General features: G+C 44.6%; 1 protein-coding gene across 7 annotated transcripts in view; it reads right to left on the reverse strand.

Annotated features, from left to right (window-relative positions):
- The window catches only part of LOC119973115 (contactin-4-like), a 3,053,649-nt gene that overhangs the window by 457,257 nt on the left and 2,579,257 nt on the right, over positions 1 to 17,135 (reverse strand). For all 7 annotated transcript variants that reach the window (XM_038810685.1, XM_038810691.1, XM_038810690.1 and 4 more), the window contains one exon: positions 2,956 to 3,131. In XM_038810685.1, coding sequence (XP_038666613.1) covers positions 2,956 to 3,131 — 176 coding nt within the window. The remainder of the gene's footprint in view (positions 1 to 2,955; positions 3,132 to 17,135) is intronic.

Below are 17,135 nucleotides of genomic sequence, written 5' to 3' on the forward strand. Positions count from 1 at the left end.
CAGGGTGTGTGAAGGGACAGAGGATGGGGGAGGTGTCCCAGTGGGCAGGGTGTGTGAAGGGACAGAGGATGGGGGAGGTGTCCCAGTGGGCAGGGTGTGTGAAGGGACAGAGGATGGGGGAGGGGTGAGTGTTTGTCAGGGAGGGTTGTCTCACTTGCTGCAGTTCCGCCAACCTCGCATAGCGCGATATCGCGGGTGGCAGACCCCCCAACAAGGTCCAGGGCCCTCTGTTCAAAGGTGCTGAGGGGGTGCAGGTTGGGCGAACCCCCTCCAGTCTTGTGCCGCTCACGATGGTTGTGAGCGGCCTTGGCCTGTTGGGGGAGGGAACATAGGTAGATCATTACAAAACGGAAGGTATCAGCAGTCCGTTCAGATACTGGCACAGTTTGGGGGGGTCAAGTTGTCATAAGACGATTGCATCTCTCCTCGGGGCCAGAGCGCTGGGTCTGCGACAACTTTGTGAACCATCCTCAAATAACTCTGCCCCAATCCCCCTCCCCCCCCTCCCGTGCCGGGGGGGGGGGGGGGGGGGGGGGGGGCTTAAGTTAAGGGGAGGGATGGTTGTGACTAGGGGGCACCCTCATGGCACTTACCCTGGCAGGCCTGGTGAGGTCGTGTAGCTTCTTCCTACATTGCTCAGCTGAGCGAGGGGTCTGCCCCACAGCACTGACGGCAGCAGCCACGTCACGCCAGGCCTGGCGTACCGCGCTGGCAGGTTGGCGATGCCCTCTCCGCGGGCGGATGATGCCCCTCCTCTGCTCCACGGCATCGAGCAGCGCCTCGACGTCCGCATCAACAAAGCGAGGAGCAGCTCCCCTCGGCTCCGACATCCTGCCCGACAGATTCTGTGGTCGCCCGCGCCTTTTTACGGCGTCGGGCGGCGTCACGTGGGCGTGATCGTGTCGTCGCCGCGTTCCGTCGTCATCACGCACGTAATTGACGCGGCCGCGCTACTAGCCCATTTCCCGGAAGTGAATCCGTCGGGAAATGAAGCCTTCGCGACCGTCGTAAAACGCTCCCGATTTTTACGACGGTTTTACGATTTTCCGCGGGTGCGGAGAATTTCGCCCATGGTTTCTTTCATTACCAACAATGTTCAGTAGCCATGGTACAGTGGCAGCTAATATCTAAGTATCTCCTATTTTCATCAAAATCCAATAACATTTCAAATAATAAACAGACCTGACATAGGCATGCATGAAGGAGATCAGTCTCAAATCTATTTTAAGTAGCTCCAAATTTAAATGTTTGATTTCAAATCCTCAATCAATCTCCTTAAACCACCCTAGATGCTTTCTGCCACCACTCCTGGGCTTATAAATCTGAAGATACACTGAAAAAAAGCCAGGACTATCAGCTGGATCCCCACAATGTAATTTGGGAAACATTGGAAGATATCCAAATTGGGTCAATTCAAGAAAGACTTAGCAGATCACCTGCATTGGGATGCTATAATTAATTAAAAGCAGAGAAAGCAATCTCATATTATTAATGAGTTCACACATTAATTCCTCAATTTATAAAAGCAAGAGTGAGGAATGGTCTTGGGAACACACATGTCCCTTGTGACATATGTACCTAAAGACAGTCTAAGAAAAGGGAATACACTCATTCAAGAATGTACAATGAGAGAAAAGGGAAATAGTTCAACAGATAAGTAGAAAAATTATCTTGATAGTCACCTGCAAATCGCCTTCAAATCTTTCCAACATATTAGTCAGACAAACAATCAACGGAAACGTGAACAGGTAATGGTGAATATTGGAGCTTGTTCAATAATCATAGGCATTGACAAGTATTGCTGTTACGAGGTTGCAATTCATTATATTTTTTTATTGAAAAGTGTGATTGAATAAAATATTTATCCAAAGAAATTAGTAAATCTGACAAGAAAGGCACCCATGATGCAGGAATCTCAAAATGCAATTCAATTCTTATCTTCTCTCAGTGCCACTCTTGGAGGTAAGTCACACAATCTGACTCAACATGTAATCAGCTAATATTATTGTGATATATAATAAACTAATTCAGGCATAATCTTGTTTGTCACAATTATTGTACTTTTGGAAGAAAAGCAAAGCTAAGAGGTCGGAGATTGACTAATTTGACTGATCAACACTGCAATCATCTCTTACGATTACACAGCGCTTCCTTTGAGGAGATAAGTGTTTGGCAACCAGAATAAGCCTCTACCTGCAATGAATGTTGTAACTGCTGGCAGCATTAAGGCTCTCTTGTAGCTGCAAACAAATCTTAATGTAATTATTTCTCAAAATGAACATCTCTCCTGCTGTGCTATCTTCACCAGCCGGTTATTTATTTTTCTCAGCAATTTAAAATTCAACCAGAAGTAGACAAGAAAAGCACAATAAAATGCTTCACACATCAACAGAATTAAACTTTGCAGCAAAAGTAGCAAATTTTTTGCATTTGATTTTACGACCTAATTTTCATTTTTCACTCTTACATGACTCTTTCGCCATCTTAGACATAGTTTCATGCACCCCGTCTAACACCTCAGCTCAGTCACTCTGTCTATTGGCAGTAACTATCAGTGATTTTATTAGTATGGCTGTGGAAAGACAACACAGTTAAATTCAATCTGAAAATCACAGTTCAATGCACAGTAATGGGGGAGAAACCAGGCGGATTCTATCCCTCTTCAGCAGGAAGTGTTGAGGCATTTCCCTTGGCACCTTATCTGCAATCAGCCAACATTATAATGACACCAAGCATTAATCCTGACTTTCTTGTACCAGTCAATAATACACTGACGCATTTGTATTACAGATGGCTTGTTTCATCACACAGTTTTTAACAGCCTTTGATCGTATTAGCCAAATAAAACATTTTCACATTCTCAGGTCTCATATATCTGGAACCCAACACATTAACCTTGCAATAAAATTCCACTGTGTGACAAAATTAGATTATACAGCTATGTGAACCACTTACCCCTCCAACCTTTTCAAAATGATCTCTATCTCTTCTGAAGTCAATAAGTTGACCATTAAAGGACCACGAGAATTCAACACTCAATGAAGGATCATGGAAGACTTGGCATGGTAAGATTGTGCTTTCACCCACTGTCACATCCATGTCTGATGGTGGTATTGTAATTCGTGTCGGGTCTGTTGAGATTCATAGAAAAAATTATCCACAAAAAATTCTCCAAAACCTATATTCAATTGCATAAACCAAATAATTTATTTGCAGAAAATAGTATTTAGAATTGACGATCAGACAAAGGAGTGACTGTTGTATGATTGAAGGTCCTCTGCCTTGACTGAGGCTAGATGCTAATTATTGTGCAATGACTCTTGACTTCCTTTGGAGATCAAACCTAATAGGGACAACCATCTTTTAGCAGACTGTTCATGACTTCAACTCTTCTGAAGATCTTCCCATCTCCATGTCAACAACCACATTATCTCCAATCAATAACCTGTTTCTACCTGATCTGATCACACTGCAGGCCTCTGGTCTGAAAAATTATTCCTGTTAAACCAGTTTCCTCCTTTTTCATAGAATCCCTGTAGTGCAGAAGGAGGCCATTCGGTCCATTGAGTCTGCATCGACCGTCCAAAGAGCTTAGGCCCTTAGCTATGCCTGCGCCCCTGCCCGATCCCATTAACACCACTTAACCTTTGGACACTAAAGGACATGTAACATGGCCAATCAACCTAACCACATCTTTGGACTGTGGGAGGAAACTGGAACACTCGGAGGAAGCCCACACAGATACAGCGGAATGTGCAAATGCCACACAGAAAGTCACCCAAATTTGGAATCAAACCCGGGTCCCTGGTGCTGTGAAGCAGCAGTGCTAACCACTGTGCCATCATACCGCCAATTGTTTTCTTTTTTTCCTTGTTGCATTTCAACCCTGCTAGATTTTCTCAATGCAATTTGTCACTTGCCATTTTAAATTCTCTACTTCCAATCATTTCCTTTTTATCATGGATACAAAGCCCAGATATGTCTACATTCTTGTGTGATATGTTCCAGTCCAATTCAACCACTCCCTGGGCGGGATTCTCTGACGCCGGGGCTGGGTCGGAGAATCACCGGGCCGGGCGCAATTCACGCAACGCCAGTCCGCCGATTCTCTGGTCACCAAAGAATCAGCGCCATTGGTGCTGGCGGGGTCGGCACGGCGCCGGTCGGGGGCCGCTCTACACTGCCCCCCCCCATCGATTCTCCGCCCGGGATGGGTCAAGTGGCCACCAAGATGGATGATGCTTCTTCCCAACTTGATCCTGTAAAGATCACTTTTTCTTCCAGTTTCTCTTCTATCTGTTGTGCTGACTCCACCTTCTGCATGAGATCTCTCTCTCTATCTTCTACAGTCATGAAAGGACACTTGGCTAAACACATTCCATTTCCAGACTTGTGATTTCACTCCCTCCTTAATGGTGTCAACAACAACATGCCAATTGTTTTTAGCAGTGCTGTACAAATAGCACTCCCTTGTGATCTGACCCAGATAGTTGTGACTTTCATGAGCTTTCAAGTATACGGAGAACACTGAGTAAGACAAGGTCAGGTATGAATCATTAAACTACCTTATTTACAACTTGTCTTCAATCAATAGGACAAAACCATGATCACACTAACCATCCACATTTGCTGATCAACAATCCTGTTGCATGCAAAGTTCTCGACTGGCCAAAGCTTCCAATGGTTTTAATTTCAAAATCTGACAGGTTGCATGTGGTCACATCCTTATTTTAGTCTATCTATGTACACAGTGGGCTGACCAACAACCTCTGATTGCCTGGGATCAAGGACTTCACAAATGACCAATTACTGAGGCATTGCTTGCAGTTTTTTTTACACCAGTTGGAGAACAATTTCAAAGTTGAGCCTATTGGCATTTTAACCACCTATAATTTTCTCCACTTTAATGAAGACTAACATCAATGCATTTTGCTTTAAAAACCTCGGGTCTATCGGCCATGTTGTGTCGGACACGAATCTGAGTGAGCCGGTTATATCACGAGAGAGTCCGAAATCGGGAACTGCGCCAGACGCCATTCAGTTTCTGACTGATCCAGCCCACTCCCGTTGGCAAGTTCCGGATCCCGCTACATGTCGAGAAACCAATAATCACAAATTACGGCCAATCTCCATTCTATTAACGGGAAGAGCCCATTATCTTAAGGTATCCCTTGATTTAAACAGCTCCCTGTGGGTGATCACATGGGCACTGATTAGTACTGGTCCACACAGGGCAGCATGGTGGCGCAGTGGTTGACATTGCTGTCTCACGGTGCTGAGGTCCCAGGTTCAATCCCAGCTCTGAGTCACTGTCTGTGTGGAGTTTGCATATTCTCCTCGTGTTTGCGTGGGTTTCGCCCCCACAACCCAAAAGATGCGCAGGGTAGGTGGATTGGCCACACTAAATTGCCCCTTAATTGGAAAAACAAAATGAATTGTGTACACTAAATTTATTTTTAAAAAAGTACTGGTCCACATTTGTCATGGCACCTGGAGCGATCTCTCGGTCCATTGGAGGCCCCTAAGTGGTCAGGGATAAGGCAGGGTGTTCACCTGGTTTTCACTCTGGAATGTGGGCGTTCTAGCACTGCCAAAGTGCCCGCATGGCACTGCAAAGCTGGCAGAAGTACTCCCAGGGTGCCAGCGTGGCACTGCCAAGGATTTGGACCTGAGGGGGGCAGTGCCCATGAAAGGAGGGTGGAGGGGGTATGAAGGCTGGGGGTTGCAGGGCGGCGTTGAAGGGGCCTCTGGAACATTGGGGAGGGAGTGAAGGCTGGAGGTCCTAGAAGGGGTGGACAAAAGGGGGCATGTGAAAGCATGAAGACCTGAATGCCATCACTTGGGATTGGGAGAGTGTGGGGCAATGCCCATGAGTGTGTGTGTGTGTTGGGGCGGGGGGGGGGTGACATTCCCATGGGTGTCGGGTGTGGGGGACCCACAAACCCACTTAGAGATTAGAGCACCCTTTCAAATGGCGGCCTGATCTCAGAGGAGCTGGTCTGGCCAGCGGGTTCAGCTCCCCAGTGCTGAAAATATTTTGACGTGTGGGCTATTATAACAGACGCCAACAACGCAGGGGCTATTCAGGGGGAACCAGGCTTTTCATTAGATTGCACCCCAGGGAGAAATGTCCGAGAGCCTAAAAAAGTGACTAAATGTGGTTAGATAGTGGTGGGGAACTCGCCGACAGAGCTGGTGGAAACTCCTAGCAAATCCTGCCATAAACCGGCCAGCCATACCAGCCCGTACCAGCCTCCCCGGACAGGCGCCAGAATGTGGCGACTAGGGGCTTTTCACAGTAACTTCATTGAAGCCTACTCGTGACAATAAGCTATTTTCATTTCATTTTCATTTCATTTCATTTTCAAATGACACTTTGAAACGTTTCCATTAGATTGCACACCTAATGTTTAAATGTAATGCTTATAAAAAAAACATTTCTGTTGATTAAGTATGAAAATGTCTCAAAACATTCCACTGGCCAAGAGTGGGAAGCCTGGTTGACTTTTCTCCTGAATAGCCCCTGCGTTGTTGGCGTCTGTTATAACAGCTCAATTGTTCTCCCAGTAGACAACCGTTAACTCATTATGAAGTGATGATTGCACCAAAACCTCTCTATTCTGTCTATCTCTGCACTGCATCATGTTATGCAATTACCCACACAACTATAGGAGGAGCTGACCATAAATGTTATTAAATGAAGGATCTTCAATACTTTGCAGATGCAGAAATAATTATTTTGATCGTGGTACGGCTTTTAATATTCCTCTTCCCTGAACTAATTTGCATTTTCCCAGAGGGCACCATTAAGCAGTTTCTCAGAAGTGATTGAAAAACTGACATGAGAGCAATTCAATAATCTGAGTTTAACAAAATGAAGAGTGTTTAGTACTGAAACCAATTGAGGGCAACAGAGTGTAGGATTCGAGTGCAGGAAACTAACCTTGATAATCAAATGTTATTAAATTTGCAATGTTATGTGCTGTGGATCAAGGCACAAAATTACACAGAGAATCGAGAAAAAAAAACTATGTCACATCTGTCAGGATTATTTGCAGTGCAGATTCCAAATAAGAAAGTATTTAAAAAGAAACACTGAATATTTAGAAATTTGTGATAACTTTTATGAAGCCTTCAGATTCTATATTTTCCACAGAGACGTTCAGAGGAGTGCTTAAATATCTAATTATGCGTCTATCCAAACTTTCAGTTCTGATGTCTGCTTATATTTAATCAATTAATGTCTTGATTGAACTATTGATGAGTCTGCTTCACTGGATATTCAGTAAATCATGCTATTAAAGAGATCTAATAGCTGAGACAAAACCATAATCCCTACATGGACAGACTAATGCTGTATCGTGCTGCTTCCCATTCGTGCTGACAAAAGCAAAATGCAGTTCTACCACTTTTCTGAAAAAGATTGCAGCATTTGAATCAATCCAGGTTCAGGGATTTACAAAAATATGTTATGTGTCAAAATTGAAGCATTCTAATGTGTTAGATTATCTATTGGTTTCATCATTGACGGGTACTACACGCACATTTTGGGTGGTTTCTGCAAGCTGCTGGATTCTATATTATAGTCTGGGATGGAAAATGTTCAGTTCAAAAGCATAATTCCTTGCGAGCATTTTGTAAAGTTTTTCTATTTGGGTGTCATTCTCTTAAATTTAGTCAGTCAAACGCTGCGGACAAGTGGGCTGAATGTTTCAGCTTCAATTACAAATGTATTTGCACAGACTTTCTGTGGGCAGTTACTTCAATATAATTGTAATTGACTCATATGGACAGCGGGATTCTCCGTTTCTAGATGGAAAATCCCAACCCTGGGCCGGGATGCTCCCCTACCCAGCGGGGGGGTCGGAGAATCCCGCCCCTGGTGTTTCGGTATATCTTCAATATTGCATTATTTATCTGAAGCCGACTTTACCTTGCAAGTCAGCATAATGACTGAACAAGATCTGACTTTGTTGGAGCCTTTTGCTAAGTTAAAAAATGTGTGATCATGTCTCACAATCAATTTTACATTGAAAGGCAACACAGGAGAACAGCTCTATTATTTCATATTGAGCAAATATGTCATAATTGCAACTACAGAAAACAGTCGATGATACTATTTCCTGCCAGTACCCTTCAGCAGTGACACGGCTGAAATGTGCAACAGACCAATCTGTTCTTTTCCTTTATCAGCCATTTTTTCAAGGTTCCAGGTTACTTGTTTGGCCCAAACGTCATTGGTGGCACGCACCTCGCCCCCATATGGAGCTTTCTGCCCCACTCCTGATGGCATTGGGCATGCAACGAGTAGACAGCAATAAGAGTTATGGTGAGGTGCAACAATCTGAACTGAATCTTTTACCTGTCAAATAAAATTGTATTGTTGCTTCGCATCATATATGCAATTGTCCCACAAATGAGGTGATCATACATGCTAACATGTGGTATTATCCATTGGGCCAGAATTGAAACAACAATTCTGTATTTAATTTAATGATTTTTAAAAATGTGACCTGTGATTTGTCAGGACAATACTATACAGTTGCCTTTTAGAAATAGCCATTGACAATTAACTCAATGAAAATATCTAATGCAAAAACCCAGAAGTGTAATAAGTCCCCTGAAACAAATTCTCTATTTTCTTTGTAGTACATGGGTAATTTACTTAACTATATAGCCCCTTTAATTTTTTTGCATGGCTGCACATGTACAGTCACTTAAAGGGGCTAACTTGTGTGCAGTCTGCTGTACAGGGACATTTGGCCTTCAACATGACTGCACAACTTACAGGATTCCTGTAGAATCATAGAATAGAATCATAGAATCCCTACAGTGCAGAAGGAGGCTATTCAGCCCATCGAGTCTTCACCGACCTTCTGAAAGTGCACCCAATCAAGGCCCACTCCCCCATGCTATCCTGCAACCCCACCTAACCTTTTAGACACTAAGGGGCAGTAGAGCGCGGCCAATCCATCTAACCAGCACATTTACGGACTGTGGGAGGAAACTGGAGCACCAGGAAGAAACCCATGCAGACACGGGGAAAGTGTGTCCACACAGACAGTCTAACATTGAACTCAGAACAAGTGGTACAACAGGAATATCCTATATTCTGAGGGAGATAAAAATGATTACATGCTCAAGGTTTTGAATATCTTTTTTCAAGGTAGAAATAAGGCCATAATTGAAGTGGTTTACATACACATTAGGGAGTCGAACATCTTGAGGTTCTTTTCTCTGACAAAGAGGACCTTATGAAGAGATTTGACAGGTGGCTTTGAATTCATGAAGGTGAATTCATAAGGTAAATGAAATTTCAACTCTTTGAACTTATGGGTGAGTTCACAAGAAGTCAGAATTGTAAGAAAGCTACAACAGATAAATAAATAATTTAGTTGTTTCATGACACGTAAAATGGTGAGCATGTAGAACTTGTTGCCTCACGGGGTGGTTGTTGCAAATAGCAGTGACACTTTTAAGCGTCAGTTTGACACATGCATACGAGCGACAGCACCGTCCAAACCCACATCCTGTACCACCAGGATAAGGGCAGTAGACAGATGGGAACACCACCACCTGCATGTTCCCCTCCAAGCCTCACAATCCTGACTTGGAACCATATCACCATTACTTCACTGTCACTAAGTCATAAACATGGAATTCTCTTCCTAATAGCACTGTGGGTGTACCTACATGAATCTTCAGAGAGTGGTCTTGCCCTGTTGCAGCTGAGGGTGCAAGGAAGAGAGCTGATTGGTAAGTCAGAGAACAAAGAACATAGAACAGTACAGCACAGTACAGGCCCTTCGGCTCACGATGTTGTGCCTACCATTTATCCTAATCTAAGATCAACCTAACCTACACCCCCTCAATTTACTGCTGTCCATGTGCCTGTCCAAGAGTCGCTTAAATGTCCCCAATGACTCTGACTCCACTACCTCTGCTGGCAGTGCATGTCACGCACGCACCACTCTCTGTGTAAAGAACCTACCTCTGACATCTCCCCCATACTTTCTTCCAATCACCTTAAAATTATGTCCCCTCATGACAGCCGTTTCCGCCCTGCATAAAAGTCTCTGGCTATCCACTCTATCCATGCCTCTCATCACCTTGTACACCTCTATCACGTCACCTCTCTTCCTTCTTCGCTCCAGTAATGGACAAGGTCAGTAAGTCTTTATAACTTTCATCAATTATAGTTTGAAAATAAGTCTTGTGGTTTACAACCTGCAAGGGCTCTAATTAGTAGTAACGAGGGCAAGCACAGAAAGGCCATAGAAAATTGGATTTAATCTAATATCAAGCATCTTCGAAAGCTTTAATTTAAAAGCATAAGTCATGGCAGGAGAACTTAAAGCCTTGGTTTGTCCTCCTTGCTGCATGAGGGAGGCCGGGCACATTTCCAGTGCCTGAGGCCAGCATTTGTGCAGGAAGTGTCTCCAAATACGGCTCCTGGAAGCCTGCGTTTCAGAGCTGGAGCGGCAACTGGCGACACTGTGGAGCATCAGTGAGGTAGAGTGTATCGTGGTTAGCACGTATAGAGAGGTGGTCGCACCACAGGCTCAGACTCCACAGGCAGGAAGGGAATGGGTGACCACCAGGCAGACCTAGAGAGCTAGGCAGGCAGTGCAGGAATCTCCTGTGGCCATTCCCCTGCAAAACAGATATACTGTTTTTGATACTGTTGATACTGCAGCTGCCTCTCAGGGGAAAGCAGCAACAGCCAAATTAGCTGCACCACATGCAGTTCTGCTACAGAGGGGAGGAGTAAAAAGTGTGGGAATGCGATAGTTATAGGTGATTCGATTGTGAAGGGAATAGACAGGCGTTTTTGTGGCTGCAAACGGGACTCTAGGATGGTATGTTGCCTCTCTGATGCGAGAGTCAAGGATGTCTCGGAGCAGTTACAGGACATTCTGAAGGAGGAGGGTGAACAGCCAGTGGTCATGGTGCACATTGATACCAACAACATCAGTTTAAAAAAGGGATGAAGTCCTGAAAGCAGAATATGGGGAGTTAGGAAGAAAGTTGAGAAGTCGGACCTCAAAGGTAGTGATCTGAGGATTACTACCAGTGCCATGTGCTACCACATTAGAAACAGTAGGATGTATCAGGTGAATATGTGGCTGAAGAGATGGTGTGATACTTGCTAGAGTGGTTGGGAGGGTTTAAACTAATATGGCAGGGGGAATGGGAACGTATATAAGGATTCAGAGCAGAGGGAATCAAGAACAAGAGAAAAAGACAGAGAGAAGAATAAGAAAAGTGATAGGCAGAGAAATCAAGCGTCTGCATCAGATAACACTAAAAAATCGTAGGGAAAGGGCAGGTTACGTTAAAAGGACCAGCCTTAAGGTTTTGCACCTGAACATATGGAGGATTTGAAATAAAATGGACAAATTAGTTGTGCAGAGAGATGTAAAGTGATATGATATAGTTGGGTGTAATTAAGAAACATCTAGAGGCAAAACATATTCTTAAGAGGTGGGTACACAGACCAACCAAACTGCAGTGGTAACGTTGGGAATGGTATTAGACAGGAAATCAGAGATGCAAGTGATGAAGGAACATCTGTGATTATGGGTGACTTTAATCTGCAGATAGATTGGATGACTCAAATTAGTCACAGTACTTTAGAGGATGAATTTCTGGAGTGTACGGGATGGTTTTCTGGACCGTATGTTGAGGAACCACCAAGGAAACAGACCATCTTGGACAGGGTGTTGTGCACGAGAAAGGATTAGTTGGCTATCTAGTTGTGAGAGAACTCTTGGGGTTCAGTGACCATAACATGGTGGAATTCTTTATCAAGGTGAATGGTGAGGTAGCTGATTCTGAGACTGAGGTCCTGAACCTCAATGTAACTATGATGGTATGAGGCATGACCTGGCAATGATGGACTGAAAATATTACAGAAAGGAAGGACAGCGGACAGACAATGGCAGGCATTCAAGGAACTAATAGGTGAACTCCAAAAGTTGTTTGTTTGGCACCAGTGTAGAAAGTGGGCAGCACTGTAGCACAGGTGGATAGAACTGTGGCTTCACAGCGCCAGAGTCCCAGGTTCGATTCCCTACTGGGTCACTGTCTGTGCGGAGTCTGCACGTTCTCCCCGTGGCTGGGTGGGTTTCCTCCGGGTGCTCCGGTTTCCTCCCACAGTCCAAAGATGTGCAGGTTAGGTGGATTGGCCATGATAAATTGCCCTCAGTGACCAAAAAGGTGAGGAGGGGTTATTGGGTTACGGGAATAGGGTGAAGTAAGGGTTTAAGTGGGTGGGTGCAGACACAATAGGCTGAATGGTCTCCTTCTGCACTGTATGTTCTATGTTTTATGTTCTGAACTGTGGCCAAACTATGGCTTACAAGGGAAATTAGAGATAGTATTAGATTCAAAGAAGAGGCATACAAATGAACAGGACTTGAGGATTGGGAACAGTTTAAAATTCAGCAAAGTCAGACCAAGGGATTGATTAAGAAGGAGAAAATACAATTTGAAAGTAAACTAGCATGGAACATAAAATCTGACTGTAAAAGTTACTATAGGCTTGTAAAAAGAAAAAGACTGACAAAAGCCAATGTAGGCCCCTGACAGTCAGAAACATGGGAATGTATAACGAATTTATAGAGAAATAGCTGAGAAACTAAATTTGTACTTTGCTTCCGTCTTCACAAAGGAAGACAAATAATGTATCAAAAGTTCAGAGAAACACAAGTTTTAGTGAGGAGCTGAAGGAAAGTAGTATTAGTAGAGAAACGGTTTTGGGGAAATTAATGGGATTGAAGGGAGATTAATCTCCAGAACCTGATAATCTGCATTCCATAGTACTTAAGGAAATAGACGGGGAAATCGTAGATCCATTGGTGGTTATTTTCCAAAATTCTTTGGACTCTGGAATGGTTCCTACAGGCTGGATGGTAGAGAATATAACTTTGCTATTCAAAAAGGAAGGTAGGGAGAAAACAGTGAACTATACACTAGTGAACCTAATGTCAGTAGTAGGGAAGTTGCTGGAGTCCATTATCAAGGATTTCATAGAATTTACAGTACAGAAGGAGGCCATTCGGCCCATCGAGTCTGCACCGGCTCCTGGAAAGAGCACCCTACCCAAGGTTAACACCTCCACCCTATCCCCATAAACCAGTAATCCCACCCAACACTAAGGGCAATTTTGGACACTAAGGGCAATTTATCATTGCCAATCCACCTAACCTGCACATCTTTGGACTGTGGGAGGAAACCGGAGCACCCGGAGGAAACCCACGCACACACGGGGAGGATGTGCAGACTCCACACAGGCAGTGACCCAAGCTGGAATCGAACCTGGGACCCTGGAGCTGTGAAGCGATTGTGCTATCCACAATGCTACCGTGCTGCCCGTTTGCTACCGTGCTGCCCGGAGCACAGCATTTAAAAAGAAGTGGTAAAATCAGACAAAGTGAGCATGGATTCATGAAAGGTATATCATGCTTGACAAATCTACTCAGAACTCTTTGAAGATGTAACTAGTACAGTTGGCCAGGGAGAACCAGTGGATATGGTTTATTTAGACTTTCAGAAGGCTTTTGACACATCTCACATAGAGATTAATATTCAAAGTTAAAGCATGTGGGATTCCGGGTAGTGTCTTTAGATGGATAAAACTGGTTAGCAGAGAGGAAGCAAAAAGTTGAAATAAATGGGTCTTTTTCTGATTGGCAGGCAGTAACTAGTTGGGTACCGCTGGAATCTATGCTAGGACCCCAACTGTTCACATTATATATTAATGATTTGGACGAGGGAACTAAATGTTCCTGGGGCTGTTTAGCTCACAGGGCTAATCGCTGGCTTTGAATGCAGACCAAGGCAAGCCAGCAGCATGGTTCGATTCCTGTAACAGCCTCCCCGAACAGGCGCCACAATGTGGCGACTAGGGGTTTTTCATAGTAACTTCATTTGAAGCCTACTCGTGACAATAAGCGATTTTCATTTCATGTGTCGCCTCCAAATTTGCAGAAGATACAAAGTTGGGTGAGAAGGTGTGCTGTGAGATGCAGAGATGCTTCAGCGGGATTTGGGCAGGCTAATTGAGTGGGCAAATGCATGGCAGATGCAATATAATGTGGATAAATGTGAGGTTATCCACTTTGGTAGCAAAAATAGGAAGGTAGATTCTCATTTGAATGGGTGTAAATTAGAGAGGTGAACACTGAGTGCAACCTTGGTGTCCTTGTGCATGAGTCATTGAAAGTAAGCATGCAGGTACATCAGGCAGCAAAAAAAGACAAAAATGGTATGTTGGCCTTCATAGCGAGAGGATTTGATTATAGGAATAGAGATGTATTACTGCAATTGTATAGGGCATTGGTGAGGCCACATCTGGGGTTTTGTGTGCAGTTTTGGTGTCCTTATCTGAGAAAGAATGTTCTTGCTATGGAGGGAATGCAGCAAAGGTTTACCAGACTGATTCCTGGGATGGCGGGACTGTCATATGAGGAGACACTAAATTGTTTTGGATTCTACTCATTGGAGTTTAGAAGACTGGGAGTTTATCTCATAGAAACTTACAAAATTCTAACAGGATTAGACAGCGTAGATTCAGAATGAAAGTTCTTGATGGTGGGAGAGTCCAGAACTAGGGGTCATAGTTTGAGGATAAGGGGTAAACTTTTAAGACTGAGGTGAGGAGAAATTTCTTCACCCAGAGAGTGGTGAATCTGTGAAACTCGCTATGACAGAAAGTAGCTGAGACCAAAACGTGTAATTTCAAAAAGGAATTAGACAATTAGATATAGCTCTTGGGCTAAAGTGATCAAGGGATATGGGGGAAGGTGGGATCAGGTTATTGAACTTGATGATCAACCATGATCACAATGAATGGCAGAGCAGGCTCGAAGGGCCGAATGGCCTCCTCCTGCTTCTGTTTTTTATGTTTCTATGGGCTACAGCAGTTTAAGAAGGTGGCTCACTTCCCATGGGTAATTTGGGATTAGCAACAAAAGCAGGCCTTGCCAGTGATACTCACATCACATGAATTTTCTTTTAAATAGAAGGGAGCAGGGTGGAAAGAGGGCTAGAGAGAGGGACGAGGTTTGTGTAGAGTATAAACATCGGCATAGAAATGTTGGGCTGAATGACTTATCGAAATAATTAAGCGATTATCATTTCTTCCATTTTCAATGGAAAATTATAGGCAATGCACTTGTCTGGCTTCATAACAAACAAAATGTGTTAAATTGTTTTGATACAATGAGCATGATTCACTCGAATGGGAACAGTCCGATAATGCATGCGATCAGCTGGATGTTCCCGGCACTTGGGGCCGGGAGATCTCACCCAATGAATTTACTTAGAAGCAGAGTTGCTATTTAGTAGGTAGACATGGCAGATATTCTGTGCGAAGATTCTCCATAAACACTGGGCGGGATTCTCCACTAATGGGGCTATGTCCCCACGCCGGCGTGAAAAGCGCCACCAACCACTCCGGCGTCAACGGCCCCCGAAAGTGAGGAATTCTCCCCTTTGTAGGGGGCTAGGTTGACGCCGAAGGGCTGGCGCGAGTTCGTGCAGGCGCGGAACGGCCGGCGTATTCCCGCGCATGCGCAGTATGGCCAGCATATTTCCACGCATGCACGGGGGTTCCCTTACCACGCCGTCCCCCGGGCAATATGGCGGAACACGACAGGGGCCCGGCACGGAGTAAAGTAAGCCCTCACGGAACCAGCCCGCCCGCCATTTGGTAGGCCCCAATCGCGGGCCAGGCCACCGTGGGGGCCCCCCGGGGTCTGATCCCCCGCACCCCTCCCAGGAAGGCCCCCGCACATTTACCTGCCACGTCCTGCCGTGTGTGAGGGGAGTAATTCACGCTGGCGGGACTGGGCCAAACACGTCGGCCACTCAGCCCATTGGGGCCCAGAGAATCGCTGGGGGGCATCGCTGTCAACAGCTCCCGACCGGCGCAGCAGGAATCCCGCCGGCACCCAAAAACGGCGCTGGACAATGGAGAAGCTGACATTGGGGCGGTGGGGCAGGATTTGCGCCTCCCCCCCAGGGTTCCTCCCACTCGGCGGGCAGGCTGGTTCCGTGAGGGCCTACTTTACTCCGCGCCGGGCCTCTGTAGTGCTCCGCCATATTGCCCGGTGACCGGCGCGGTAAGGGAACCCCCGTGCATGCGTACAGTAGTTGGCCAGTTAAGCAGAGAAAGTACAGCTAGTGATTTATACACACAGTCCTATAATTACAAACAAATCCATTCACTGATCAGAACAAAGGAATTTCCTATTTTATTGCTGAATGCCATATGAGGGAGACACAGCTTCTGTGAGATATTTGTGCCTTGAAGGTTAGCAATTTGGTATTAAATCCAACCAAAACAACAGGGTGATGGATGGACTACTCTCTTTAACTATTGCTTTGAACTAGAGCAGTTTTACTCTTGTTCCCAATCGGCAAACCGAGTATATAAACAAGGCCACTCAAATTCAACACAAATCTGGGATATGGAAATGCCCAGATTAAAGGCACATTGTTACGATATTACTGGAGAACTTTGAAATGAATTTTGTGGTATTAAATTCTATGCATATCAGCACTATTGATTCAAAGTGTTGGCTAGAAATTATATCCCAGGAGTCCACAAATGCCATTCTGAATTATTCTGAAGCATGAGGAGATAGATATGGAAGAATGACAGGTTGATTCATTTGGTAATTTTCTTCTGTTCTCTTGGGGGAAATGTTTTGTCTCCACTTGCCAACCCTTTCCCAGATAGTTGGCTTCAAGAATTTACCATGTGAGGCAAACATGTGTCCCATCGCTTTATGATCTGGACCTAGGACTGTCAGGGTATAGAAAGCAAAGCTTTACCCTTCCAATTTAACATAAAACTCCATCTTTTCCTTCGACACTCAGCAGATATAGGCACTCTGAGGACCAATTTGCTATTCACAGTCGAAAGGGGGCTTGAGCATAAGTTGTTATGATATAATCGTTTTTCAAAGCAACGTCAAAATTGCCATGTTTCTATATATTTTGTGCTGTATTTGTTCTTTGATTGAATACAGAAGATACTTAAAGCTATGCAGGTATATTTTGATGACACGCTGAACAGAAGGGAATCATGAGCAGATATTTAACACAGTTTCATTATTTTCTTCTTA

The sequence above is a fragment of the Scyliorhinus canicula genome, chromosome 11, assembly GCF_902713615.1.
Source record: "Scyliorhinus canicula chromosome 11, sScyCan1.1, whole genome shotgun sequence".
Lineage (NCBI taxonomy): Eukaryota > Metazoa > Chordata > Chondrichthyes > Carcharhiniformes > Scyliorhinidae > Scyliorhinus > Scyliorhinus canicula.